The sequence below is a fragment of the Tamandua tetradactyla genome, chromosome 4 (genome assembly GCF_023851605.1).
Source record: "Tamandua tetradactyla isolate mTamTet1 chromosome 4, mTamTet1.pri, whole genome shotgun sequence".
Classification (NCBI taxonomy): domain Eukaryota; kingdom Metazoa; phylum Chordata; class Mammalia; order Pilosa; family Myrmecophagidae; genus Tamandua; species Tamandua tetradactyla.
The window spans coordinates 92,298,513-92,325,884 of NC_135330.1; the positions used below are offsets into that span (position 1 = coordinate 92,298,513).

A 27,372-nucleotide genomic window follows, 5' to 3' on the forward strand; every position below is an offset into this window, starting at 1 on the left:
AATATTTTAATGCTTTGTCCAGTGTTTATATAAACTACATAAGTATAAACTAAATTTATCCCAAAATAACCATGGATTATGTTGGATGCAGATCATATTTGAGGGCTGAATGCAAGGAAAAAATATACTTGTGAAATCTGTTCTGTTCACCTGATGTTGCTATCACATGACCTTGGTAAGAAATAGTTAAAATGTGCACTCCAGCTGGGAGGACCGGCTATACTCCCAAAAGGAAGTGTACTTTAATAAAGATATCTAGGCCCCAGGAAGCTCCTCTTGGTCCCTAGCCAGTTCCCAGAGAATCCAACTGGGCCCAGTCATGTAAGCAAATTGGAATTTGACCACTATTGTAGAAAAATATCATAAAAGCTACATACGATAAATTTAAAATTAGCAAAAGTGCACAACCAATTATAAAAAATCCTCATCCCTGCATTGAATCCCTTTTCAATCAATCTAATGAATTCATTTTACAAAATCTGGTCATTTACTATGGGTACATGCCATTATTGACATTCTGCTTTCATTTTTGCTACCTGCCACTTTAAGGATTTCTAATTATATGTTACAGAACTTGTTTGATATTTTACAAGGAGATTCAGATTTATTAAGCAAAAGGCAGTTAACAACTATAGCTTAAAAAAATTAAAGTTAATTGAACAACACATTAAAAAAGAACAGCTTGTTCAGATAGATTTAGAAAAAACTGTTGATTTTATTATTTTCTTTACCTTGCAATCTCCCAAAGGCCTATTTTGGCAAAATAGTGTTTTAAAATAAATTTTTTACCAAATAATTGACAAAAATGTTTAAATACATATCTGCAAAAAATAATTTCTTTAATAGCCAAAGATCACCAAAGATATAAATTAAGAGATCACAATCCTAATTGCGTAGTGTGTGAACCTCACAAAGGAAGTGATTCAAAATCTATTGATCTTCAATACCTCTTGGCAAATAGAATTTAGTAATTATAAAACACAAACTGATAATCATTTGCTGATGTCAAAACTTTTATAATTTCTTAATCATGATAATGAATGTGCAACTGTGTGATGATATTGTGAATTACTGATTACATATATAGAACAGAATAATGTGTTGGAAATGTTTTTGTTCATTTGTTGTTAAGCATTTTTAAAATAAATAAATAAACATTTACAATTTCTAAAAAGAACATAATGGATTTTGCCTAAAATAGATCAGGCTTCCCCACTAGAAAAAGCCATTACCATCTTTACTAATAGTAATAATAATGGGCAGGCTACATATGTCACCCCAGGGAAAAACAAAAGTTAGAAAACACCTTATACCTCAGCCCAATGTACTAACTTAGGAGCTGTAATTCAGATAATGCAAAATTTTCCATAAACTCTTAATATTGTTTCTGATTCTGAGTATGTCTGCCAAAGAGTTACTCACATTGAGACAGCTTCTTTGTTTGAAGGAGATGAACTGTCCCAAATGTTTTTACATTACAAACATTAGCCAAAAGTTAAATTAATCCTCTTTGTATCATGCATATAAGAGCTCATACTAATCTTAAAGGTCTTTGTCATTACAAAATCAGAAAGCAGATACTCTTATGAGGATAATTCAAGATCCCATGATATTTCAAAAATTGACTCATATTAATAGCAAAGGGCAGCAAAAGAAATTTCTATCTTTATCTAGACAACAAGCTCAGGACATTTAGGAATTGTCAAACCTGTGGAAATTTAAATGCACTACCATTTGCATCAGGGGTTAATCCTCAAAATCAAAAAGCAAATGAATTATGGCAATTGGTGTTACTCATATTTCACATTTTGGTAAAATGCAGTATGTACATATTATCATAGACACTTGTTCTCATTTCATCTGGGCTACCACACAATCTGGAGAGTGTTTCTGCCATGTTAGATCACATTTACTTAATGTTTTTCTCTTATGGGTTGCCCTCAATCTATTAAAATGGGCAATTGTCCGGCTTATACAGGAAAGCAATTTCATAAATTTTATACTTCTTTTCATAATATTCATATCAGGAATTCTACATAATCCCTCTGGGCAATAAATTATTGAATGAGCAAACTGAACACTAAAGTCTATGCTTATAAAACAAAAAGGGGGAGATCAAGAGGATGATGTTGTGAAAATACATTTATGATAATTCATCACAGACTCCTGTAGACCAACATTTCATTAATTCAGAAAAGAAAAATGATACAACCCAAACAGAACTACAGCTGTGGCCAATCTACTGGAAAGATGTTAAAAATTAGTTATGGAAACCAAGCATGATAAAGTTGTGGAGTAGGGGATTTGCTCTTGCCATTGCAGATGATGGAAACCCGGTTTGGATTCCCTCAAAAAGAATGAAACACAGACATGTTGACCCTGATGAAAATAACTAAATGGGTAATGTAGATCATAGGACATATAACTTTAATTGCTAAAGGACAGAGACATATTTATACTTACTGGGTTTATATTCCTAACCCATGTCTGCTGTGGGTCCTAACATAGACCAATCCAGCTTTACCAAAATATCTGAATACTAGTTTAGTATTCCCAGGTCCAGTACATTCCAGGCTTCCAAAAATACTTAAGGAAGAAAAAAATGGTATCAAATTTAACTTTTTCCATTTTTAGAAAAACCCATATGCATAACCCTATGGAATCAAATGATACTTGCCTGTTAGATGGGAAAGAAAGTTGGTATGGATGGCGGCTATGTCATATGGATCAAGCAGTTATCATAATTAATGATTGCTATGGAATTGTAAGATGCAGCTCTTGTGGGGTCAAAGATAACTGAGACTATATAGACAGGCAAGCTAAATCAGAGTTTATTACATAGAGGATGATTTATGCCAAAATTTGAGATGATAAATGCATTATTCAGAGAAATCTACAGAAAAATTTCCTAGGATTGGGATAAATTTTTATAGCAAATTCTAGTAACTATAACTTCTCTTTAAATAGCAGCCATGAACACCATGTGCAAATATGTACTAAAATCCATATGTATTTGTTAAAAGTCATATGCATATAAGAAATCAAATTTTAATTGTGAGAATTGTTCTCTTTTCAGTTGTCTCCAAGAATTTATGTAGCAGAAAAATGAGATGATTGCAGTGGCAAGGAGAAGAAGAGGTATTTGGCTGCTGGTGCAGAGGTCAAGATCCTGACAATCCTCTCCAGAAACACAAACACTGATCCATTTGGCAAAAGAATATCTTAAAAGGACTAAGAGACTAATTGGACTCATTATTGCAACTGTCATTGGAATCATTGGAAGCATCACAGTGGCCACTGTCACTGGAACTGCATAGCATCAAAACATACAGACACAACATTGTTAGAAAAACACTAGTGAACTGTTGCATAGATAATCTCATATTAACAAGCAAATTAATAATAGACTATGTGATATAGAGATGACATTGCTTCATATTGGAGATCAAATGTATAATTTAAATTTCTTACGAAGTTTGAAATGTGACTGGAATAAGAGCAGTTTTTGTATTACCCCTTTCTGAAATAGAATGGGAAAAGATAAAAGAGGCATCTTTTGGGGCTTTCAGATAGTTTAAATCTTGGTACCTTAGAATTACAAAAAAGGGTATAAGAATTATTTCAGAATAATTTACATGTAGCCTATGGACGTGATGTTATACAATCAGTTACTCAAGAGCTAAAAAATCAATCCTATTTATTGGTGGAAATCTTCTCATTTTATGACAACATTGGGAATAGGAATTTTACTTTTTATACTACTTCTTTTCCTCTTAAGTGTCCTGAAGCACCATTTGCTATCTGTCATATATTCTAATCATAAACAAACAGAAGCTCTCAATGTAATGTTTGTAAAATCTTTGAACTCCTCCACTAAATAAGCTATAGCACTTGACCAGTAGTCAATGATGGGTAAGTCCCTTACTTCAGAGGAAAAGGGCAACCTAAGACAGGCACACTCACCATAGCTTTACAAAAAAGGGAGAAATGTAGGAGTTAAAAGGTTATTGTTAAACCTAAAGCTTGCAAACTATAAGTCTATGAGAAAATGCAGACTTGAGCCTTCAGGATCTGGAACTTCAATAGAAGCTGAGATATGCAGATAAAGCACAATGAGGTGTGGAAGAGACTTGCTTAAAGGAAATTACCATCCTAGCCTTAGAAGTATTTACTTCCTGGAACTTGTTTTTGCATTGTTTAGCTTTTGCATGCAAGCAACCTTTATCACCTTTCTTGTTAGTATATAATTTTGTACTTGGCTGAAAACAAACTTGTCTGAAGACTGATGTCTATGGATCCCCTGATCCCAGTCTCTCTCTCATTTTTACTTTAACATTCCTTAGGGTCATAGCCATGGCCAACAATTTTGTGCTTCAATTTACTCACTTGTGGAATGGAAAAATTCTATTTCATTAGGTGGTTAGGATAAGGAAAGACTGTCAGCCCAGTGGCAGCCACCTCAAGTTATAAAATAAAGGAATTATTTGTATAGTTTCACTTTTAAGCAGTTTACAATTATTAACTCTACCATCTATAGAGCTGTGACTAATAGCTCCAATTTTGGAGAATAAAATATCAATTTTATAAAGTAAACAAGAGCTTAAGTTTTTTAAATCAAGTTTACAAAGTCTGCAGGCAAAAGAATTAGGTTGACATCTTAAGTCGTTCATGAACTCTAAACTATGTACTGCCTGTATTTGGTCTGGAAAGCTATAAGCAGAACTGTGGCCAGGTAAAGCTTGCTTTTGCATCACTCAGTGCCCAAGTACTATAATTCCAGAATCCTTCCCATCTATTATGGAGAAAATCTATCAGGTAATCTCATTTGCACCAGAATACCATGATGTAATACACACTGCCTTTAGAAAATCTAAATTTTAATGGAATCAGGTACGTAAATGCAGGTGTGTGTTTGAGAGAGAAAAGGAGCCACAGAAAGAAAGACAAGAGACATTGAAGGAGAGAGGGGTATAAATGTGCTTTAGGGTTATATGTTGGACATGATTAAAAATAGTCAACCTGATAGATGTAAAACTAATTATAAAAATGCCATTGATTAAAATATATATATTTTACAGAAAGTCATCTTGAATTTTCATCAGATGGCAAAAACACTTTAAGCCCTGCCAAAGGAATCAAGTTTTACAGACATTGTAAGTCAGAGAGGACTTTGTAGATCATGGCTGACCAAACTGGATGTGATGTAAGTGACTTGTCCAAGATAGCATAGAAATTAATTTGAAATTTTAAAACTCAAAACAGCACCACTATTTAACCACTGACTTTGGCATAATCTTTCCTTATGTAGCACTACCCTTCCCAAAATATAAACGGAATGTGTAGCATTTTTGAAAAATTAGATAATAAAGATTATCCAACCACATTTTCCCATCTACCACAAAGTTTTAAAACCATATTTTGACAGTATTCATAATCACCAAGTAGTTTGGCATATTGGCAACTATTATTGTCACCAATAAATGGTGAGTAATTGGTTTTACCCACAAAATAAATTACTTTCACTCCAACCCATCCCCAAAGTAGCATTAAGTAAGTTAGCTCTTATAGTTATTAAGGATTTCAATTTTTGTAACCATAGACAGTTATATAACAATTTAATTAAATTAGCATTAATTTGCTAATGGTTTTTAAAAGAATGTCTATGCTATCTGTGTATGATTGTGTGGATATGAGCTCATATGTGTTTCTGGTTTCCCTTAAGGAAAACAAAAATTCAAGAAAGAACAACGAATAATGCTTGTTCTCACATTGCACCAATCTTGTTTTATCTTTGCATCATTGAAGAGAAATTGGCAATTACTGATGTGTAATTAAAAATGTGTGACTTACATTTAATAATTTATTATCTGTACCAAAACTAAAGGTGATTTTTTATTTGATTTATGTATTGATTCATTTTTAAGAACATATATACTTTCAGGAAGTATACCGTTGCCTCGAGCTTGTGGTTTATGAAATAAGGTAAAAGAGATATCAAATATATTAAGATTATCACAGCAGGAAATTAATGTTGACAACAAATAGCTGCCTTCACTAAAAATTTTATTTCTTTCAAACATAATAGCCAAAGAAATTAGCATCATATCTTAGTCCTGGATGAGCAAAATATTCTGAAATAGATATCAATTTAATCTGTAAAGTGGAATCCAGAAAGCCATGCTTTTTATAATGATGCACACATCTACTAATTCTACCCACTGCTCCATGAGATTGTAGTTCAAAGCCAGTTTGGTTAGGGCAGGTGAGAAGTGCACAATTTGGCATCCTAGAATAAAAACTCTGTAGTTACTGTAATCTGTAAAGAAAAACACTTCTTGCTTCTCTTAGGAGGAAGCAAGAAGACTGGAAAAATAATCAAATGTGTAAGTTTTGCTCTTTTTAAAGTGGAAATCTGTGAAAAGTTAGTCCCTTTCTCACAATGGAAGAAGAGTTAAACAATGTCATAGGTATTAGAGAGACTCTCATTTAAAAAAAAACATGTTTTGAAACTAAATTAAATGTGCTGGCAATTTTCTCTGCCAGCAATTCCCTTTTAAATAGGCAAATAAATAGCTACTTTTAAAATGCATCTGCTGAATTTTTGAATGAATAAAAGGATATTTTGATTTTAGCGAGGTGCTTGAACACCTTTTCAATGATCCTTTTTTCCACTTTTTATTGTAATAACAATTGTGCCACTCAAAATTTTCCATTTTAACAACTTTTAATTATGCCATATCAATTAATCCTCACTAATTACACCACCAGGAATGGGTCAATCTGTTGTTTTTACTCCCAATTTGAATTTGTCTCTTTCAAAACACAGGTCTTCAGTTTAACTTTCCTATGTTCTGGACAGAAATATGTTGCCCAACAAGTATTTGTGAAACATAGAAAAGACAATTACCTCAATTTTGTTTTATTGACATAGTTTCCTGATCACTTTATTCATGGCTTCTTTCACATCCTTGTTCCTCAGACTGTAGATCATGGGATTCAGCATGGGAATCACCATGGTATAAAACATGGCCACCATTCCCTGCTCCACAGACTCCTCAGTGGGTCTTCTGAGATACAAGAATATGAGGGTCCCATAAAATATGGTAACAGCTGTCAAGTGGAACCTGCAGATGGAGAAGGCCTTCTTTCTCCCATCAGCAGAGTGCATGCATAGAATGGTGATGAGAATGAACAGATAAGAGATGATAACTATCATCAGTGAATATGTGAAGTTAATGCTTGCAAGTATGTTCATTGTATATTCTTTTACAAAGGTCCCAGTACAGGTCATTTTGATGAGAGGTGGGTCCTCACAGTAGAAGTGGTTGATTTCAATTTTCTCACAGAAGTACAAGCCATATGTCCATAGCGTTGCTGCCAAACTAGTCAGAAAACCATATCTGTAAGGGAAAGAAATCAGTCGAAGGCAAACAACCCTTGACATTTACTGCCATAGAGCTGGGGGTTGCCAATTGCCATATATCTATCAAAGGTCATCACAGCAAGAATACAAATTTCTACATGCACAAGGGAAATCAAGAAAAAACACTGTACTAAAAAACCTGCATAAGAAATAGATTTTGTCTCTGATAACAGATTTTCCAGCATTTTAAGGGTGACATTTGAAGAAAACCAGATATCAACGAATAACAAATGGCTGAGAAAAAAGTACATGGGACTATTAAGCTGTGGATTGGCCTTAATTAACATGATCATACCAAAATTGCCCACGACTGTGATAAGATAGACCATGAGAAAAATGATGAAGAAGAGAACTTGCCATTCCTTGCGACTTGTTAATCCCAAAAGAATAAACTCTGTCACATCAGTGAAATTGAGCATTGTCATAGTCGTACACCAGTAGTAGTTTAAAACTTTGTGATATCTAAAAATAAAAAAGTGAAAAAATCAGGAATCATTCATTTCTTAATCTATATATTGATTTTTTAATCCATGGTTCCTGTCATTTTCACTTTACTGGGTATCTGTGACTACACTTTGTCATTGCTTACAGCAAATGTTTTTGGTGCATAAGTTTTGTTATGTTGAAAGCAGTAAAGCTAAGGAATAGGCTCTTTGAAGATAATTTAGATAAATAAGTACATAGACACTATTATATAGCAGTTATACAGAGAAATGGGATTGAAACATTAGGGTGCTAAACACTTCATTGGTCCAACGTCCAAGACTACTTCTTAACCATCCGGTGTTGCCAATGTTGTTTGGCATTTTAATATTTTTAAAGACATTTATAAAGGGTTAGATATCTCTTTTTAACAGAACTTAGAAATCATCTTATACCTCTTGTCTCTTTTATCATTATAAGAATGTTTTCTGTCATTAGAGGGAAGTTACTGAATCATATAATTCATCAGCCCAAAGTGTCAGAAATTTAAATTGCACAAATTTAAAATTTAAAAAGGGGGCAAGCTCATCATAATAGCTGTCCATTTCAACTATAAAATGGTGAATCACTTATTCACATGCATGCATTATGCATAGCACCTGGATAGAGATGTCCCCCATATCTAGCATGTAATTATAATCTACTAGAGAACAACACTGCTATGTTCTGTTGATTCAAATATGATAAAGACAAGGAGATTAATGTCAGCATTTGTGCAAGAGTTAATTTTAATAAATACTTTCAAAACTTGTGGTCTATTGTTAAAGAGTTATAATAGGAACAGAAATTGGGAAATAATGCAGTCAACTTTAGAGATTCTTTGGAATCTAGGAAAACCTGAATATTTTGAAAACATATTTTCAAATTATAGGTTGTAGAAGATGAATATTTTAGTAGAACAATGTTTCTCAAAATATATTACTGATAATACATTAATATATTGCATGATGCCAATAGGAATTATGGAGAAAAGACATGTGTTCTTTCATTAAATAATAATGGGAAATCTTTCCACTTTATCTAATCTCTTAGGGATATACAGTCTACTGAAATATAGTCAAACTATTAGAATTTTCATGAGAAAGAAATCAGTTAAAGTTAAAAAGTATTTACTAAGCTTTTAAATTTTTAAAAATTATATATCACCAACATCATTGAACATTCATACTCTTTAGAATAGAGAACAATTTGTCAAATATGAATATTGGAATTTCTTTTCAACAAGACAATGGATTTGTTGAAGATGAGAGTTATACCATGCCCTCTGATGGCTACATGTCATCTTTAGGGCAAATTATGGCTACTAATTTATTAGTTTTGTCTTCCAGAATTATACTTTCATTCAACAATTTGTTGGCCTCTATCCACAATTATCACTAGGCAATCATTAGGAAAGACAGAGAGCAGGCAAGCAGGGTAACCTCAATGTTGTGGTAAAAATAAGCAGACTCATATCCAGAAAAGTGATTCATAATTTCTACCCACTACTCTTGGAAAGAAAATTTGTCCTTTTTACATTCAAGAAGAAAGCTACAATTCAAAGTGAATTAGACTCTACATGGAGAGTCTCATGTTAACTAATAAAAATGTATGGCATTAACAAGTGGATTAATAAAAAATTAAAGAACAATAGTCTAAAATTGTATAAACTGCTTTGGAATATATAAGCCATAAAATTAATCTCTAGGACCCTTTGTTTTATTGTACAAAACACACTTCCCCTCTCACTTACAATAGAAGTAGGTTAACTAAGATAGAGTGTGTGTGTATGTGTGTTTGTGTATACATATATATGTACACATACATATATCACTGAAATAGTGGAATGCAACAAAACATTCAGAAGCAGATTCACACAAACATGGGCAACCAACTTTTTTTATGCCATATGGTTTTAAAATTGTCATCAAAGTCCTGTGTTACTGTGTTACTGTATGACAGTTCAACAACTTCAGGTATTTCCTTCTGGCTATTCTAAAACACTGGATACTAACAAAGAAGTATCTATATAATGTCAGTAGTCACAGTCATTTGTTACAGCCTAATTTCTCCATTATACATCCTCTTTCTCATTAGATTTTCCTCTCAATCTTCAGGGAACAATAAACTTACTAAGAAAAATTTTCATAGATATTAAAGTCTAGAGCATTCCCGAAAATTTTCAGGGATACTGTTGGTTGGGGCATGGCATACTGCGGTTCAACTGAAATTTAAACATTAAAATTTGTTAGAATTATAAACTGTTTTTTTAACCTTCCCTGTCATCCTCAATTTTTCTTTGAGTTTTTTGAGGGGGAGGCGTGGAAAAGAATAGCAAGATGGAAAGCAACATGATACAATACCTAGCTTTTGTATTGGATATATGCTTCTTAGTGTGTTGCTGTATACTCAGATTTGAATATGTTCCTCACAGTTCTAGGGGTTTGGTGGGAATATTTTTTGAATATTCCAGATACACTGCAGGATTACTGTGAGATGATGGTGAGGATGAGCCATGGAGGAAGACAGAAAAAAGAAAGAGAGATGCCGGATAAAAATGCTGCCTTAATGAATAGATGTGCATTAACTTTGAGAAAGATGAATTTCCTAAACAAGAAAATTTGGAGTTTGAATGTACAATAGGATATATTCAAAGACAGAAATTAATTAGAATGCATTTTAGACACTACAATAAGTGTTAGAAGAAATACAAATGAAGAGAGGTTCTGCATCTAGAAAGAGATTACAACCATCTGAATGTATCATACCTACTTTGTGTTTTAACAGTATTTGTCAGTGATTTCCTATGTTTTACAACCTCAGTTCATTTTCAAAGATTAGCATAAGAAACAGATCTATTGTGTGGTAGCAAGGAAGAGACAAACCACATGCAAGAAGGATACAAAAGATGGTGTTGGTGTTTTCAAAAAATGAAATATGAGACCATCTTACTGATGCATAGCCAGGTGAGAGATAACAATGCTGAATCCATTGGAAACTGCAACACTGAGATCTATCCTTGGATTGTTTTTACAGACCTCAGGAGCATTGCAAGATTTTCCTCACCATTCCGAGGCAAAGATACATAACACTTTCTTCCATTGTATCAGAATTTATTTCAAATCAAATTACCAATGAATGTGTATTCTTCCCCCAGAACAGGCATGAAGTGATATTAAGGAGTTCATTAGTCAAAGAGATGTGTTTCCATTGTCAGGCTTTGGTTGAACTTGGTGCCTTGATTTATTTTATGAATGTAGGCAAGTTTTGTCTTATTTCTTTGTTTTTGTGTTATATGTACCTCAGTAGCATGTAACAATAACAGTGTTATCCATTTCACTGGGTGCTTGTATGAAGAGATATATTGCATATTGACATATTATAAATGTAAACTGTGATACTTATTAAATGTCCTCTTGGAAATTGAAGTTATTATTGATAGTTTATTATAATCAAATAACCAAATCTCTATTGAAACTTTACCTCTACCTTTCTTTTTCTCTCTCACTATCCATCTGTCTCTTTCAAACACACATACACACATTTTAATGAATAAAAGAAAGAAAATATAAGATACATATTCCATGCAACAATTCCAGATATAAATTTTTAGACTTACCAGAAAATGAATAGAAAAATATTCCCAGTAAGAACGCAGAGTTAAGCAGTGAATGCTACAAAATGAACAGTGAGAAACTTATATTGGGCAAGGGAACAATACTTATGTGAGACCTCCTTGAAATGTTCACTTAGAAAATAAGGAGCAATTAAATTTCTCTCAAAAAAGGCTCTTGGGAAAGTACCTCTCTAGAGAAATAGTCAACTAGTGAATTGTTGTTTTTTATTTATTTCTATTTAATAACAGTCCATGCAATTTTATTCTTTTTCAAGCTGTGGTTATTTTGAGTGAACCTGGGATCAAAAACCAAAATTTCCTTTGGGTTTGTGTCATACTCAAATCGTTGATAGGGTTATTCAACCTGCATATGCCAATCTTGTGTTCTGTAATTCATGGTATGTTCCATTCCCACTTGGCTTTTCCAGTTATAGGTGAAGCCAGTGTAATCTCTTATAATTAAAATTATAGCATATAAAAAAGTAATAAACTATCTGCTTCAACTCTATTGTTTTATAAATAAGGAAAATGAGGTACATAACAATAATAATGGCAAAAAGAATGCCTTTTTAAAAATTAATGCATTGCCAGATACTGTGCTAATTTTATTCAGTTTAATTCTAATGTAACTTCCCCCAAGACAATTATTGTATGACCACTTTATTCCTTCATTTTAAGACTTATGGAGAAACTTTCTGGTTTCCCCCAAATCCATTCCTCGTTTGCCATTATAATAGTATTTGATTAGAAGGCCGTCCTGTATAAAGTCTATAACTCCCAGCATTCGTTCTGATGAGTTGACAATGTTCTATCCAATAAATTATAAATGGAAGTGTTAAAAGACAATTTCTTGCCTTTCTCAGAAACAAGGTGCAAGATCTATCCCTTTTCCTTTCCAATCTTGTCATTCTGCTACATGAAATGTATATGTGAGTTCTCGAGTTCCATCTAGGACCATACAGATGAGAGCTAACTTCATCAGTGGCAGAGCAGAAGAATGCTTACATCTTGACTTCTATGTAAAAAGGAAATAAAAATATCTCTTGCTTAAGCCACTGCTCTTTTGACTTCTGTTGTTGGCAACCAGACCTAATTCTGAGACAGGTCTTTTTGCATTGGCCTTTCCACTGTCTTGACTGTCCTTCCCCAAGAATTCATATAATTGCATTCTCTAATGTCACCACCTAAGAAGACCTCCTTGAGAACTTCAGGAACTCCTGAACTTAATTTAACACTGTGATTATCCAACTAGCATTTGTCACTTTCTAAATTCTTATTTGTGTGTCTATTTATTGTCTAGGCTGATTTCATCTGAAACAAAAGCTTGTGAATACAGGGATCTTAACTGTCTTGGCCACAGCCCTGCCTCATACCTATAGCAATACTTAGCACATGGGAGATGCCAATAAATAGTTTTTGAATTAAGAAAATGGATATCTGGTAGGACAACTGCTACAAAACAAGAAAGTGAATTTTCATTATTCACATCCCAATCACCATCCTCTCCAGGCTGCAAAAATATAGTTCAACTCATGAGCTATCTATATGATTCTGGTAAAATTAATTTCTCTTTAAACATTTCCTTGTTTAAGGAAATTAATTTATTAATTCCTTTATAAATTAATAAATTAATCCCTGTGCTAAATGAATGGTCTTCACATTTTCATACATTGAGAACTACAGTTTTGACACAAAACCTAGAGAAATCACATTAAATGTGATTTGGTCTCTTGCAGAAGCTAACATTAAATTTAAACTTAATGCAGGATTAGAGAGAATTAAAACATTATTTGTAATTAAAAGGAATTCTCAATTCATAGAACTCATAATGGATAGATTATCCACTGTAGTGCTAGGCACGAGATTCTGTGGATGGTAACTTCCTTGCTCTAAGTGCTACAATTATCCTCTTAAACCAGGAATTATTCTCTCAGGAAATTAATTTCCAGATAAAATTAATAATGTCTTCTGTTGTATTTCCAAAGCAGTTAGCTTTTATTACTATTTGTACTCACCACATTGTTTACAGACCATTTTAAGTGCATACTTCATGATGCTAGGCTATGAATAATTTGAAACAAGACATAACAAAAGAAAATATAAGGCCATCAGATTTTTTTTATCCAAAGAAAGAATAAAGTCCTCTCCCTCTTAGAATATTTTAAAGGAACAGCAGAGATAATACAATGTCATTGGGGTTCAATATGATGATTATATTATATATGCAATAATTTTAATATTTGAAAAGTTTTCAGATTTGATTTTTTGGTGTTTTTTTTTTGGTTTTCATTTATTACTCTCACTCTTGGTGCCTTATGTCTTGAAGTGTCCTATGATTGTTGGTTGTGATTTAATATGTATTGAAGGTTTAGCTATGAAAATTCTTATTAATTTTGGAGGAAAGAATGTTCCTCTAGTGATATATGAAATTAGTTTCAACCAGGAGCCTGGGAGGCTTTCTATCTTAAGAACATATTAAACAAAATTATTGGCTTAGTTTTTTTTATTAATTAAAAATTATTAACTAACAGAACATTTAGAAATAATTCCATTCTACATATACAATCAGTAATTCTTAACATCATCACATAGTTGCATATTTACCATTTCTTAGTACATTTGCATCGATTTATCAAAAAAATAAAAAGACAACAGAAAAAGAAATAAAACGATAATAGAGAAAAGGAAAAAACACTATATCTCACATGCAGCTTCATTCAATGTTTTAACATAATTACATTACAATTAAGTAGTATTGTGCTGTCCATTTCTGAGTTTTTGTATCTAGTCCTGTTGCACAGTCTGTATCCCTTCAGCTCCAATTACTCATTATCTTACCCTATTTCTATCTCCTGATGGTCTCTGTTACCAATGATATATTCCAAGTTTATTCACTAATGTAAGTTCATATCAGTGGGACCATACAGTATTTGTCTTTTAGTTTTTGGCTAGTCTCATTCAGCATAATGTTCTCTAGGTCCATTCATGTAATTACATGCTCCATAGGTTTATTCTGTCTTAGAGCTGCATAACATTCCATCGTGTGTATATACCACAGTTTGTTTAGCCACTCGTCTGTTGATGGACATTTTGGCTGTTTCCATCTCTTTGCAATTGTAAATAACGCTGCTATAAACATTGGTGTGTAAATGTCCGTTTGTGTCTTTGCCCTTAAGTCCTCTGAGTAGATAGCTAGCAATGGTAATGCTGGCTCATATGGCAATTCTATATTCAGCTTTTTGAGGAACCGCCAAACTGCCTTCCACAGTGGTTGCATCATTTGACATTCCCACCAACAGTGGATAAGTGTGCCTCTTTCTCCACATCCTCTCCAGGACTTGTCATTTTCTGTTTTGTTGATAATGGCCATTCTGTTGGGTGTGAGATGATATCTCATTGTGGTTTTGATTTGCATTTCTCTAATGGCCAGGGACAGTGAGCATCTCTTCATGTGCCTTTTGGCCATTTGTATTTACTCTTCTGAGAGGTGTCTGTTCAAGTCTTTTTCCCATTCTGTAATTGGATTGGCTGTCTTTTTGTTGTTGAGTTGAACAATCTCTTTATAAATTCTGGATACTAGACCTTTATCTTATATGTCATTTCCAAATATTGTCTCCCATCGTGTAGGCTATCTTTCTACTTTCTTGATGAAGTTCTTTGATGCACAAAAGTGCTTAATTTTGAGGAGCTCCCATTTCTTTCTTTCTTTCTTCAGTGCTCTTGCTTTAGGTGTAAGGTCCATAAAACCAGCTCCAGTTATAAGCTTCATAAGATATCTCCCTACATTTTCCTCTAACTGTTTTATGGTCTTAGACCTAATGTTTAGATCTTTGATACATTTTGAGTTAACTTTTGTATAGGGTGTGAGATACGGGTCCTCTTTCATTCTTTTGCATATGGATATCCAGTTCTCTAGGCACCATTTATTGAAGAAACTATTCTGTACCAGGTGAGTTGGCTTGACTGCCTTATCAAAGATCAAATGTCCATAGATGATAGGGTCTATGTCTGAGCACTCTATTCCATTCCATTCGTCAATATATCTATCTTTATACCAGTACCATGCTGTTTTGACGACTGTGGCTTCATCATATGCCTTCAAGTCAGGCAGCGTGAGACCTCCAGCTTCATTTTTTTTCCTCAAGATACTTATAGCAATTCAGGGCACCCTGCCCTTCCAGATAAATTTGCTTATTGGTTTTTCTATTTCTGAAAAATAAGTTGTTGGGATTTTGATTGGTATTGCATTGAATCTGTAAATCAATTTAGGTAGAATTGACATCATAACTATGTTTAGTCTTCCAATCCATGAGTATGGTATGCCCTTCCATCTATTTAGGTCTTCTGTGATTTCTTTTAACAGTTTCTTGTAGGTTTCTTTGTATAGGTCTTTTGTATCTTTACTTAAATTTATTCTTAAGTATTTTATTCTTTTAGTTGCAATTGTAAATGAAATTCATTTCTTGATTTCCCCTTCAGTTTGTTCATTGCTAGTGTATAGAAACAGTACAGATTTTTGGATGTTGATCTTGTAACCTGATACTTTGCTGTAATCGTTTATTAGCTTTAGTAGTTTTGCTGTGGATTTTTCAGGGTTTTCAACGTATAGTATCATATCATCTGCAAACAGTGATAGTTTTGCTTCTTCCTTTCCAATTTTGATGCCTTGTATTTCTTTTTCTTGTCTAATTGCTTTGGCTAGATCTTCCAACACGATGTTGAATAACAGTGATGATAGTGTACATCCTTGTCTTGTTCCTGATCTTAGGGGGAAAGTTTTCAATTTTTCCCCATTGAGGATGATATTAACTGTTGGTTTTTCATATATTCCCTCTATAATTTTAAGGAAGTTCCCTTGTATTCCTATCCTTTGAAGTGTTTTCAACAGGAAAGGATGTTGAATCTTGTCAAATGTCTTCTCTGCATCAATTGAGATGATCATGTGATTTTTCTGATTTGATTTGTTGATATGGTGTATTACATTAATTGATTTTCTTATGTTGAAACATCCTTGCATACCTGGGATGAATCCTACTTGTTCATGATGAATAATCTTTTAATGTGTTGCTGGATTTGGTTTGCTAGAATTTTGTTGAGGATTTTTGCGTCTATATTCATTAGAGAGATTGGTCTGTAGTTTTCTTTTTTTGTAATATCTTTGCCTGGTTTTGGTATGAGGGTGATGTTGGCTTCATAGAATGAATTAAGTTTTCCTTCCACTTCGATTTTTTGAAGAGTTTGAGGAGAGTTGGTACTAATTTTTTCTGGAATGTTTGGTAGAATTCACATGTGAAGCCGTCTGGTCCTGGACTTTTCTTTTTGGGAAACTTTTGAATGACTGATTCAATTTCTTTACTTTTGATTGGTTTGTTGAGGTAATCTATTTCTTCTTGAGTCAAAGTTGTCTGTTCATGCCTTTCTAGGAACTTGTCCATTTCATCTAAATTGTTGTATTTATTAGCATAAAGTTGTTCATAGTATCCTGTTATTACCTCCTTTATTTCTGTGAGGTCAGTGATTATGTCTCCTCTTCCATTTCTGTTTCTTATTTATTTGCATCCTCTCTCTTCTTCTTTTTGTCAATTTTGCTTAGGACCCATCAATCTTGTTGATTTTCTCATAGAACCATCTTCTGATCTTATTGATTTCTCTTTTGTTTTCATGTTCTCAATTTCATTTATTTCTGCTGTAATCTTTGTTATCTCTTTCCTTTTGCTTGCTTTGGGGTTAGTTTGCTATTCTTTCTCCAGGTCTTCCAAGTGGACAGTTAATTCCCGAATTTTTGCCCTTTCTTCTTTTTTTTTTTTTTTTAAAGAGAGAGGGAGGAAAGGAAGGAAAGACAGAGAAGGAAGGAAGGATGGAAGGAAGGAAGGGAGGAAAAACGGGAAACATTTTTAAACATTTTCTTGTTTTATTATATTTTGTTTGTTTGCTTGTTTTTTACATGGGCTGGGGCCGGGAATCGAACCGGGGTCCTCCGGCACGGCAGGCAAGCACTCTTGTCCGCTGAGCCACCGCGGCCCGCCCCCCTTTCTTCTTTTTTGATAGAGGCATTTAGGGTAATAAATTTCCCTCTTAGCACTGCCTTTGCTGCACCCCTTAGGTTTTGATATGTTATGTTTTCATTTTCATTCACCTCGAGATATTTACTAATTTCTCTTGTAATTACTTCCTTGACCCACTGGTTGTTTAAGAGTGTGTTGTTGAGCCTCCACGTATTTGTGAATTTTTTGGTACTTGGCCTATTGTTGATTTCCAACTTCATTCCTTTATGATCTGAGAAAGTGTTGTGTATGATTTCAGTCTTTTTAAATTTGTTAAGACTTGCTTTGTGACCCAGCATATGGTCTATCTTTGAGAATGATCCATGAGCACTTGATAAAAAGGTGTATCCTGCTGTTGTGGGGTGTAACGTCCTATAAATGTCTGTTAAGTCTAGCTCATTTATTGTAATATTCAAATTCTCTGTTTCTTTATTGATCCTCTGTCTAGATGTTGTGTCTATTGATGAGAGTGGGGAATTGAAGTTTCCAACTACTGTGGTAGATGTGTCAATTTCCCTTTCCTGTATTTGCAGCATATTCCTCATGTATTTTGGGGCATTCTGGTTCGGTGCATAAATATTTATAATTTGTTATGTCTTCATGTTAAAATGTTCCTTTTATTAGTAGATAGTATCCTTCTTTGTCTCTTTTAACCATTTTACATTTGAAGTCTAATTTGTTGGATATTAGTATAGTTACTCCTGCTTTTTCTGGTTGTTATTTGCATGAAATATCTTTTCCCATCCTTTCACTTTCAACCTATGTTTTTCTTTGGATCTAAGATGTGTTTCCTGTAGACAGCATATAGAAGGATCCTGTTTTTTAATCCATTTTGCCAGTCTACGCCTTTTGATTTGAGAATTCAGTCCATTAACATTTAGTGTTATTCCTGTTTGGGTAATACTTTCCTCTACCATTTTGCCTTTTGTATTATATGTATCATATCTAATTTTCCTTCCTTCTACACTCTTCTCCACACCTCTCTCTTCTGTCTTTTCATATCTGTCTTTAGTGCTCCCTTTAGTATTTCTTGCAGAGCTGGTCTCTTGGTCACAAATTCTCTCAGTGACTTTTTGTCTCAAAATGTTTTAATTTCTCCCTCATTTTTGAAGGACAATTTTGCTGGATATAGAATTCTTGGTTGGCAGTTTTTCTCTTTTAGTAATTTAAATATATCATCCCACTGTCTTCTTGCCTCCATGGTTTCTGCTGGGAAATCTACACATAGTCTTATTGGGTTTCCCTTGCATGTGATGGATTGTTTTTCTCTTGCTGCTTTCAAGATCCTCTCTTTCTCTTTGCCCTCTGACATTCTAACTAGTAAGTGTCTTGGAGAATGCCTATGGGGATCTATTCTCTTTGGGGTGCACTGCACTTCTTGGGTCTGTAATTTTAGGTCTTTCATAAGAGTTGGGAAATTTTCAGTGATAATTTCTTCCATTAGTTTTTCTCCTCCTTTTCCCTTTTCTTCTCCTTCTGGGACATCCACAACATGTATATTTGTACACTTCATATTATCATTCAATTCCCTGAGCCCCTGTTCAAATTTTTCCATTCTTTTCCCTATAGTTTCTGTTTATCTTTGGATTTCAGATGTTCCATCCTCCAGTTCACTAATTCTAACCTCTGTCTCTTGAAATACACCATTGTAGGCTTCCATTGTTTTTTCATCTCTTCTACTGTATCTTTCATTCCCATAAGTACTCTGATTTGTTTTTTCAGACCTTCCGTTTCTTCTGTTTGTTCATTCCTTGCCTTCTTCATGTCCTCCCTCAATTTATTAATTTGGTTTTTGAAGAGGTTTTCCATTTCTGTTCGTATATTCAGAATTAGTTGTCACAGTTTCTGTATCTCATTTGAACTATTGGTTTGTTCCTTTGATTGGGCCATATCTTCAATTTTCCTGGTGAGATTTGTTATTTTTTGCTGGCATCTGGACATTTAATTACCTTAATTAGTTTATTCTGGAGATTGCTTTCACTTATCTTACCTAGGGTTTTCTTGCTAGAGGAGTTTGTTGTCTATCTGTTCATTGACCTTCAGTTCAGCTTTTTCTGGACCTCTAGCTTAAGTTTTGTTTAACAGAGGGTAAATTTTCAGTTCTTGTTTTCTTGTTTCTTGTCCTGCTTGTAAGGTGCCTTTTCCCCCCCTGCCCTTAGGAGGGTCTACATAGGTATTACAGACTCCATCTGGGTTTTCCCAAACTAAACTGGCCTCCTATCAGGGAGAAGGAGTCACCTGTGTCAGTTTTCTCTGAGTGTGAGACCCAGCAGGTTGAAAGACTTTCCTATGAAATCTCTGGGCTCTGTCTGTCTTATCCTGCCCAGTATGTGGCACTTATCTGTCTGTGGTCCCACCAGCAAAATATGTTGTGGCTCCTTTAACTTTGGAAGGCTCTCCCTGCTGGTGGCATGGTGGAGACAGAGGAAAGGTTGTGGTCTGGTTTTAATGGCTTCAAATTGCGAAGCCCTGGGATCTGAATTCCTTGAGGGAGGGACTACACCTGAGTTGCACCTCCCCCCTCCCATGGGGAAGGCCCAGGTGGCTGGCAGCCCCCAAAGCAGCCTGCTTCTGCATTTGGGGCAGTTGCAGCCTGTGCAATACTGGCGCTGAGTCCAGAGGCAACCAATTCTCCACTGAAACAGCTGCAGAAGACTCTGTTTCGTCCCCTTTCCTCTCTTTCAGTCAGCCCAACAGGAATTCTTTGCCCCAATCAGTTTTGCCTGAGCTGGGGACCCACCCCTAATAGCCAGAATTTGTCCATTATGCCACCACCGGTTTTTGGTTGGACTCAGTCCCTGCTACTGTTGGAGACTCTTTCCTTTCCCTCCAGAAAGCTGCCTGTGGGGGAGGGGTGCTGTTCGCTGTCCACCACGGCTTGGGGAACTCACTGCTCTGAGACTTTCAGTGGGTCTGGAGACTCACAGATAGTCCGGGAAGCCACCTGTGGGAGTCCGGAGACCTGAAGCTGGTCCAGGAAGCCACCTGTTGGGGAGAGGTGCCGACTACCGGCCACCATGTCTTGGGGAACTCGCCACTCTGAGACTCGCAGCCGGTCTGGAGACTCGCAGCTGGTCCGGGAAACCGCCTGTGGGGGAGGGACGCCGGCCACCGGCCACCACGGTTTGGTGAACTCATTTTTCCGAGACTCACAGCCAGTCCAGGAAGCTGCCTGTGACGGAGGGGTGCCAGTTGCCGGCCGCCATGGCTTGGAGAAACGTACACTGCTCGGGAAACTCACTGCTGTGGAGATTCGCAGCCAGTCCAGCTGGTCCAGACTGGGGTATGCTGTGTGTCCGGTCTCTGCCATGGCTTTGGGAGCTGTTCTGTACTGTTTCTGGTCACTTAGTAGTTGTTCTGGATGATGAACTAAAACGTGCACACCTTACCAAGCTGCCATCTTGGCCCCCCTGGCTTAGAGTTTTTAAGACAAGAATAAAAATACAAATGCACAATGTAAACCTGTAAGAGAGCAGCTTGTGACAAACACTTCTTAGGGAAATTTCCTCAACTTTCCTTTCTATCTCTCTCACTTCCCTTTGCTTCACCTCTCTTCACCAAGACTAAGCTTGAGTAGCAGACATGTCTCTTGTCTTTTCCATTTAAATGAAAGATACCTTTTTCTTGAAACTTTATTCATCAAAGAAAAGGCTATAACCCTTTAGGGTTGCAAATGTTACAAGACTCTATTTGTAAGACTCATATGTAAGCCATCATTTTAAGTGGGTTCTTTTGTTCTCCTATGCTTGCCACTTGGCAAAGATCTTAATCTCAGAGGATCCTTAGCTTTAAAAATAGTTAACATTCCTGAAGTTTTCATTCTGTTTCAGTTTAGTTTCCAATGATTTACAGTATTGCCAGGTGGCTTACACATGCTTAAAAGATTTTAATGCTGTCTAGTCTTCCATGTTGTCAGAAATAACAGTCTTCAAATTTACATAAATTAATTAAACTAAGTGTTCCAGAAACCAGATGTTTTATTCCATTTGTGGGTGGTGTTTTATGGTCTGTAATTCTGAAGTTGCATATACCATCTTCATTCTCTTGAAAAAAATCAAGAATGTTCTTTCTTTGTAAAATCTGTTATAATTGACAGCTCTATGACAGACATTAGAAATTTAAGACTGGGACAAAAGTTAAAAAAAATTGGGTAGATGGAAATACTAGTGGTCAGTGAGAGGGAGGGATAATTATGGTATGTATGAGTTTTTTCTTTTTTTCTTTCTTTTCCTAGAGAGATACAAATGTTCAAAAAATGATCATGGTGATGAATACAAAACTATGTGGATGATATTGTGAGCCATTAACTGTATACCATGCATTCTAGTTTGCTAGATTCCAGAATGCAATATACCAGAAATGGAATGGCTTTTAAAAAGGAGGATTTAGTAAGTTGCTAGTTTACAGTCCTAAGGCTATGAAGTGGCCCAAATAAAACAGTCTATAGAAATGTCCAATCTAAGGCATCCAGGAAAAGATATCTTGGTTAAAGAAGGCTGATGACATTCATTTCTCTCTCAGCTGGGAGGAGACAGGGTGAACCTGGCAACATCTGCTAGCCTTCTCTCCAGGCCTTTTGCTTCATGAAGCTCCCTGGGAGGTGTTTTCCTTTTTCACATTCAAAAGTCACTGGCTTGTGGTTCTCACATCCTTTTGTTGTGGTTCTGTGGCTCTCTCTTTCTTCTCAAAATGCACTCTCTCCAAAATGTCTTCTCTTTTATAGGATTCCAGTAAACTTATCAAGGCTCACTTAGAGTGACTGGACACATGTCTCCATCTAATCAAATACCCAGTATTGATTGAGTCACATCTTTGTAGAGATAATGTAGTCAGGTTTCCAACCTATTGTGCTGAGTAAGGATTAGAAGGAATAAAAAAAAAGCCATTGCTCCCACACGATTGATAAGGATTAGAACATGTTTTTTTGACTGTACATAAATCCTTTCAAACCAGCACACCATGTATGGAATGTTTGTATGTTATGAATGCTTGTATGTTAGTATGTTAAGTTTTATCAATAAAAATATTAAAAACATATAAAATAAAAATTAAAAAAGACAAAAAAAGAAAGACATTTAGAACTGATAGCCTAAACCATTGGGAAAAGAGTGCATTGAAAGAAAATTTAGTTGAAAATTCATTGATGCTTTTACTTTGAATTTCAAGAGACATTCATCTATTTATATGTTTGGCAACTTAACTTTAGCAGTTTCTGAAATACTGAAGTAGAATTACAACAAGAGAAATAAATAAATTTCTCTAATATAGAATAGTATCAAGAAATCCAGGATATTTTCTCTTTTATTCACTGGTAACAAATAACTAAAACAATGTCTGGAACATAATAAGCAGTAAATAAATATTTGTTACATAAATGAGAGAATTATTTATAAATGACATATTAGAATGCAGAGATAAGAAAAAAATAAATATAAAGTAATTAATGTAAATTTTAGCAAGTTTGGTATATCTGACTGTATAATCATTTAAGCTATTAGCATATGTTAATCAAAAGATGAAGAATATAAAATGGGCAATCAGTCTTAATTTAATCAGCAAATATCAATTATGATCTTATAGCAAACATACTTAATCAGTGATGGTTAGGAAAAAATGGTCTCTTCTCTTGTGGACTTTAAAGTTCAGTGAGTTAATAGTCTTATACATAGAGTTCATAGACAAACAATTGCTTCAACTCAAATTATATGTTTATCCTAACAGAAAAATAGATGATATAAACACAATTACATTAATTCAAATGTCCAACACTCATGTAATGTTTAAGTTCACTAGCAATACTCAGCGCTATTTAAATTAAAATGAAATATTACTACATCTTACAAATTGACAGTTTTATAATCCATGGTGAGAACACAGAAATATGAGTCTCTTATTCAATATTCTTTGTTAGGTTTCTAGAATTACGGAAATAGAAATGTTCATATTTGTAGAGACTACATCATTGTAGAAGATCAAGGGAAATTGGAAAACAGGGGTGGGCAGAAGGGTGGATAACTGCAGCTGTCTGCTTGATTTCTAGTATATGTAGCCTTTGAGTCTTGAGATTGCCTGAATTCACATCTGTTTAAAATTTTTTTGGACAAATCTAATGCATCCATGTTCAAGCAGGAAGTATGGAATGTGTGGCCTAAAGTGTGTTTTTAAAGTCAGATATAAAATGTATGACAAGGTACAAATGAGCACGCAAGTACTACTACAGGACAGCTAGTTTCTGCTTCCACCAAACAAAACCCTAAATTAAAAACACAGAGAAAAAACAAATGAATATATTTCTCTATGTCCACAAAATATTATGAAAGTAAATTGCTGAAATCTAATTAAAGAAGCACATTTCAAATTTCAGAACACTGGTGAGAAAATATCTTCATTTTATTATAGTTATTATAAGATGAATGCTAAAAGGAAAACAGGATATTGTGTTAATTAATGTAAAGTAACAGAAATGGGATGGCTTTTATAAAGGGAATTTAATAAGTTATAAGCTTACAGTTCTAAACCTATAAAAATGTCCTAATTAATGCACTAACAAGAAGTTACTTCCAATCAAGAAAGACCAGGGGGTCAGGGATACCTCTGTCAACTGGAAAGGCATGTGACTGGAATCTTCTGCTCCCTTGCTCTTGGGCTCCTTACTTTCAGCCTCTGCTTCTGTGGAGATTTCTCATTTTGCTTTTCTGGGGCTGGCTTTTGTCTCTTGGCTTCCCTTGGCTTCTTCAGGTTCTCATTTGCTTAACATCACATGATGATGGCTGTGGGGCTCTGAGCATCTACAAAGATCCATGTCTCTGTTTTCAACATCTCTGTCAGATGTGCTCTGAAGTTTCTGTCCACTCTCTGTTGGCTCTGAACTCTTTTTAAAGTAAGAAAGAGTAAAGGACTCCAGTGAACTAATCAAAACCCACACTCATTGGTTTAGTAACAACTCCATCTAATCAAAAGGTGATATCCACAGTTGGGTGTGTGATATCTCTGAGAATATAATCTAATAAAAAATTTTCCAACCTACAATACTGAATCAGGATTAAAAGAAATGACTGCTCCCACAAGATTGGATGAGGATTAAAACATGGCTTTTCTAGGGCACATAATACTATCAAACAAGCAAAGATATTCATAAATGTAATTGACTCATATACATTTGAAAGTAAAAACTCATGAAGTAAATAGCTATAATGATTAATGTTGCAGAGATGGACTTCTTAACAGATTTCAACTAAAATATTCCATTGTCAGGGATGTTGTCATTAATTATAACAGTGGTTTACAATGCATTGGTACTCAATTTAAGTATTTGTAAATAATGACATATAATCCAGAGCTAAAATCTATCCTAAGTGCAAGAATGAACAATTATAATTCTTTTAAAAGCAGGACTATAAAGGTGGATATTGAAATATCAAACGTCCATGAATAAGAACTCTCTATTCTGAAATAAACACTGAATCTTACATTGCACGAACAAGAAACATGGTAGATAAATTCTCATAATATTTTTTGTCATTTCAGATTTCACAAACCCAGAATGTTCTGGATTTACAACATGCTGTCCATGTTTATTATATCGTTATTCTCTTTTCAATTGTATATTATTATTTTCTCTTCTCACTGAAAATATAAGTATCACTTTTCCTCAACTTATCCAAAAATGATTAAGTTTATCCCTTCTGTTGGACTATGTATTTTATCATACATGGAAAATTTCCATTTAATTTAGTTAAAAATGTTCTGCTGATTGTTTTGTTCATCACCTCTTCTATATCATTATTTCTAAGTCTATAGCACCTGGGGTTCAACATGGTGGAAAGGAAACATCTAAGCAAAGGTTGATGACAGTCTAGATATTATAAAGACAATTTTTGGGTGCATCTAGATGATTATCCTAATACACTAGATGCCAAAGATTTTGAAGATGTTTTGAAGGATTACTTGATTCATTCACTTGAAAAATATTTATTAGGCTATATTCTGTGTTAAATACTGTGCTAGCCATTGGAGCTACAAAAAAAAGAGCAGAACATAACTCCACCTTCAAGGAACTTTCAGTTTTATGGAGAACAAGTGTAAGTCCACAGGTAATTCCATTACAGTGTGATCATGAAGTAAAATATGTGTAGGTGCTTCAGACTCGTTGGAAGAAGCCTCCTGAAGTGCCCATTAGTAGCCAAATAAATGCTACCAAAATAAATGTGGTGTAAAGCACAGTCACCACTTTTCCCTGCTCCACAGACTCCCCAGTTTGGCTTCTAAGATACTAGAAGAAGAAAATTCCATAAAATATGATGACAGTGGTCAGGTGGGACCCATATATGGAAAAGGCTTTCTTTCTTCCTTCTGAAGAGCACATTTTTAGGATGACAGTAGGGATAAATATGTAGGAGATGATAATAATCAATAAGAAATAAGAGAAGTTGAGACCTTCCAAAGTCTGCAGAGTTTATTCATTAATAAAGGTCCCTGTACAGACCATTTGATGAGGGCTGGGTTTGCCCAGTAGAAGTGGTTTGCCTCAATGTTATCACAAAAGTACAAACCATGGGTCCAAAGTGTGGAGATGAGACTAATAAAGATGCTGTATATATAAGGAAAGACATTAGTTGAATACAAACAGCCCTTGATATTCTGCTGCCATAGGGCAGAGGGCTGCCAATTGCCATATATCAGTCAAAGGCCATCACAGCAAGGGTGAAGATCTCTACATGGACAAGGGCAATGAAGAATAAACATTGCATAACTCAACCAGAGTAGGAAATGGTTTTGATTTCAGATAGCAGGTTTTCCAACATTTTATGTGTGACATTGGAGGAGAACCACACACTGACAAAAGATAAATGACTGAGAAAAAAGAACATGGGGCTGTTGAGCTGGGGACTGAGTCTGATTAATAGGGTCACACCACTATTCCCAACCAAGGAGATAATGGAGACCAGTAAGAAAACCATAAAGAAAAGGAGTTGCAATTCAGGATGACTAATTAATTCCAAAAGAATAAACTCTGTTGCATCAGTAAAATTTGGCGTTTTCTTAAACCTGATCCAGGTAGAGATGCACTTAATCTAATAAAATAAATAGAAACCAGTAAATACACATAATAAATACAGCCATTCCTCATTTATATTATCTTTTCTTACTGTTGGATTTCAGAAAAAGAATTCTAACAACAAAAAGGAACTTTTGATGCAGAGCTCCTTCAGCACCCCTCCTTAGCATCCTCAGCGGGTCCTTGGACCCAGATATGAACTGATTGCCATACTAGCTAGTATTGTATCCTACAGATGGTGCTGCTTATGACACACACCCCCACCAGCATCTCACCCTGCCTGATACATGCTCCTGCACATCAAAGAATACCTCTGCAATCTATCCTACCCTAAGTCAACAAGCCCTCATGCAATCAAGGGACAACACGCCACCTAGTGAGCACCCTCCCCTACTGGTGTCACTTTCCCTTTCAGACATAACTCCCAGAACAAAGAGTTGGAGCCATTTTTCTGAGTTCCATAGACCTTTGTGTCAGTGGCTCCCTTCTGCTTCTTCCTGCTTTCTCTTCCCCAATAAATCTGTTAAGCTTTGACTCGCTGTCTCATGTAAAATGTTTAATGACTCTATGCCTAACATCTGGTGCTGAAACCTGGGATGGTGGACTGACTGAGGCTTTACTTTCCACCCCCTTGGAGCTATGATGGCAGCTTTCTAGCTGACTCCATCCCCTAAACCTTCAGAGTTTTTCAGGTTTCCATGTAAATAACATGGATGGTCTTGAGTCTACAGGCTCAGATGATCTCAATGCAATACCAGCTCACATTCAT

General features: G+C 35.0%; 1 protein-coding gene and 1 pseudogene across 1 annotated transcript; both read right to left on the minus strand.

Moving 5' to 3' along the window:
• Positions 1 to 6,919: 6,919 nt before the first annotated feature.
• LOC143679171 (olfactory receptor 5M3-like) lies at positions 6,920 to 7,848 on the minus strand. The gene is given in 2 exon segments (XM_077155807.1): positions 6,920 to 7,446; positions 7,449 to 7,848. Coding segments are annotated over 2 exon segments (927 nt in total).
• A 17,837-nt stretch (positions 7,849 to 25,685) lies between these two features.
• On the minus strand, positions 25,686 to 26,415 carry LOC143680389 (olfactory receptor 5M3-like; annotated as a pseudogene).
• Positions 26,416 to 27,372: the final 957 nt, after the last annotated feature.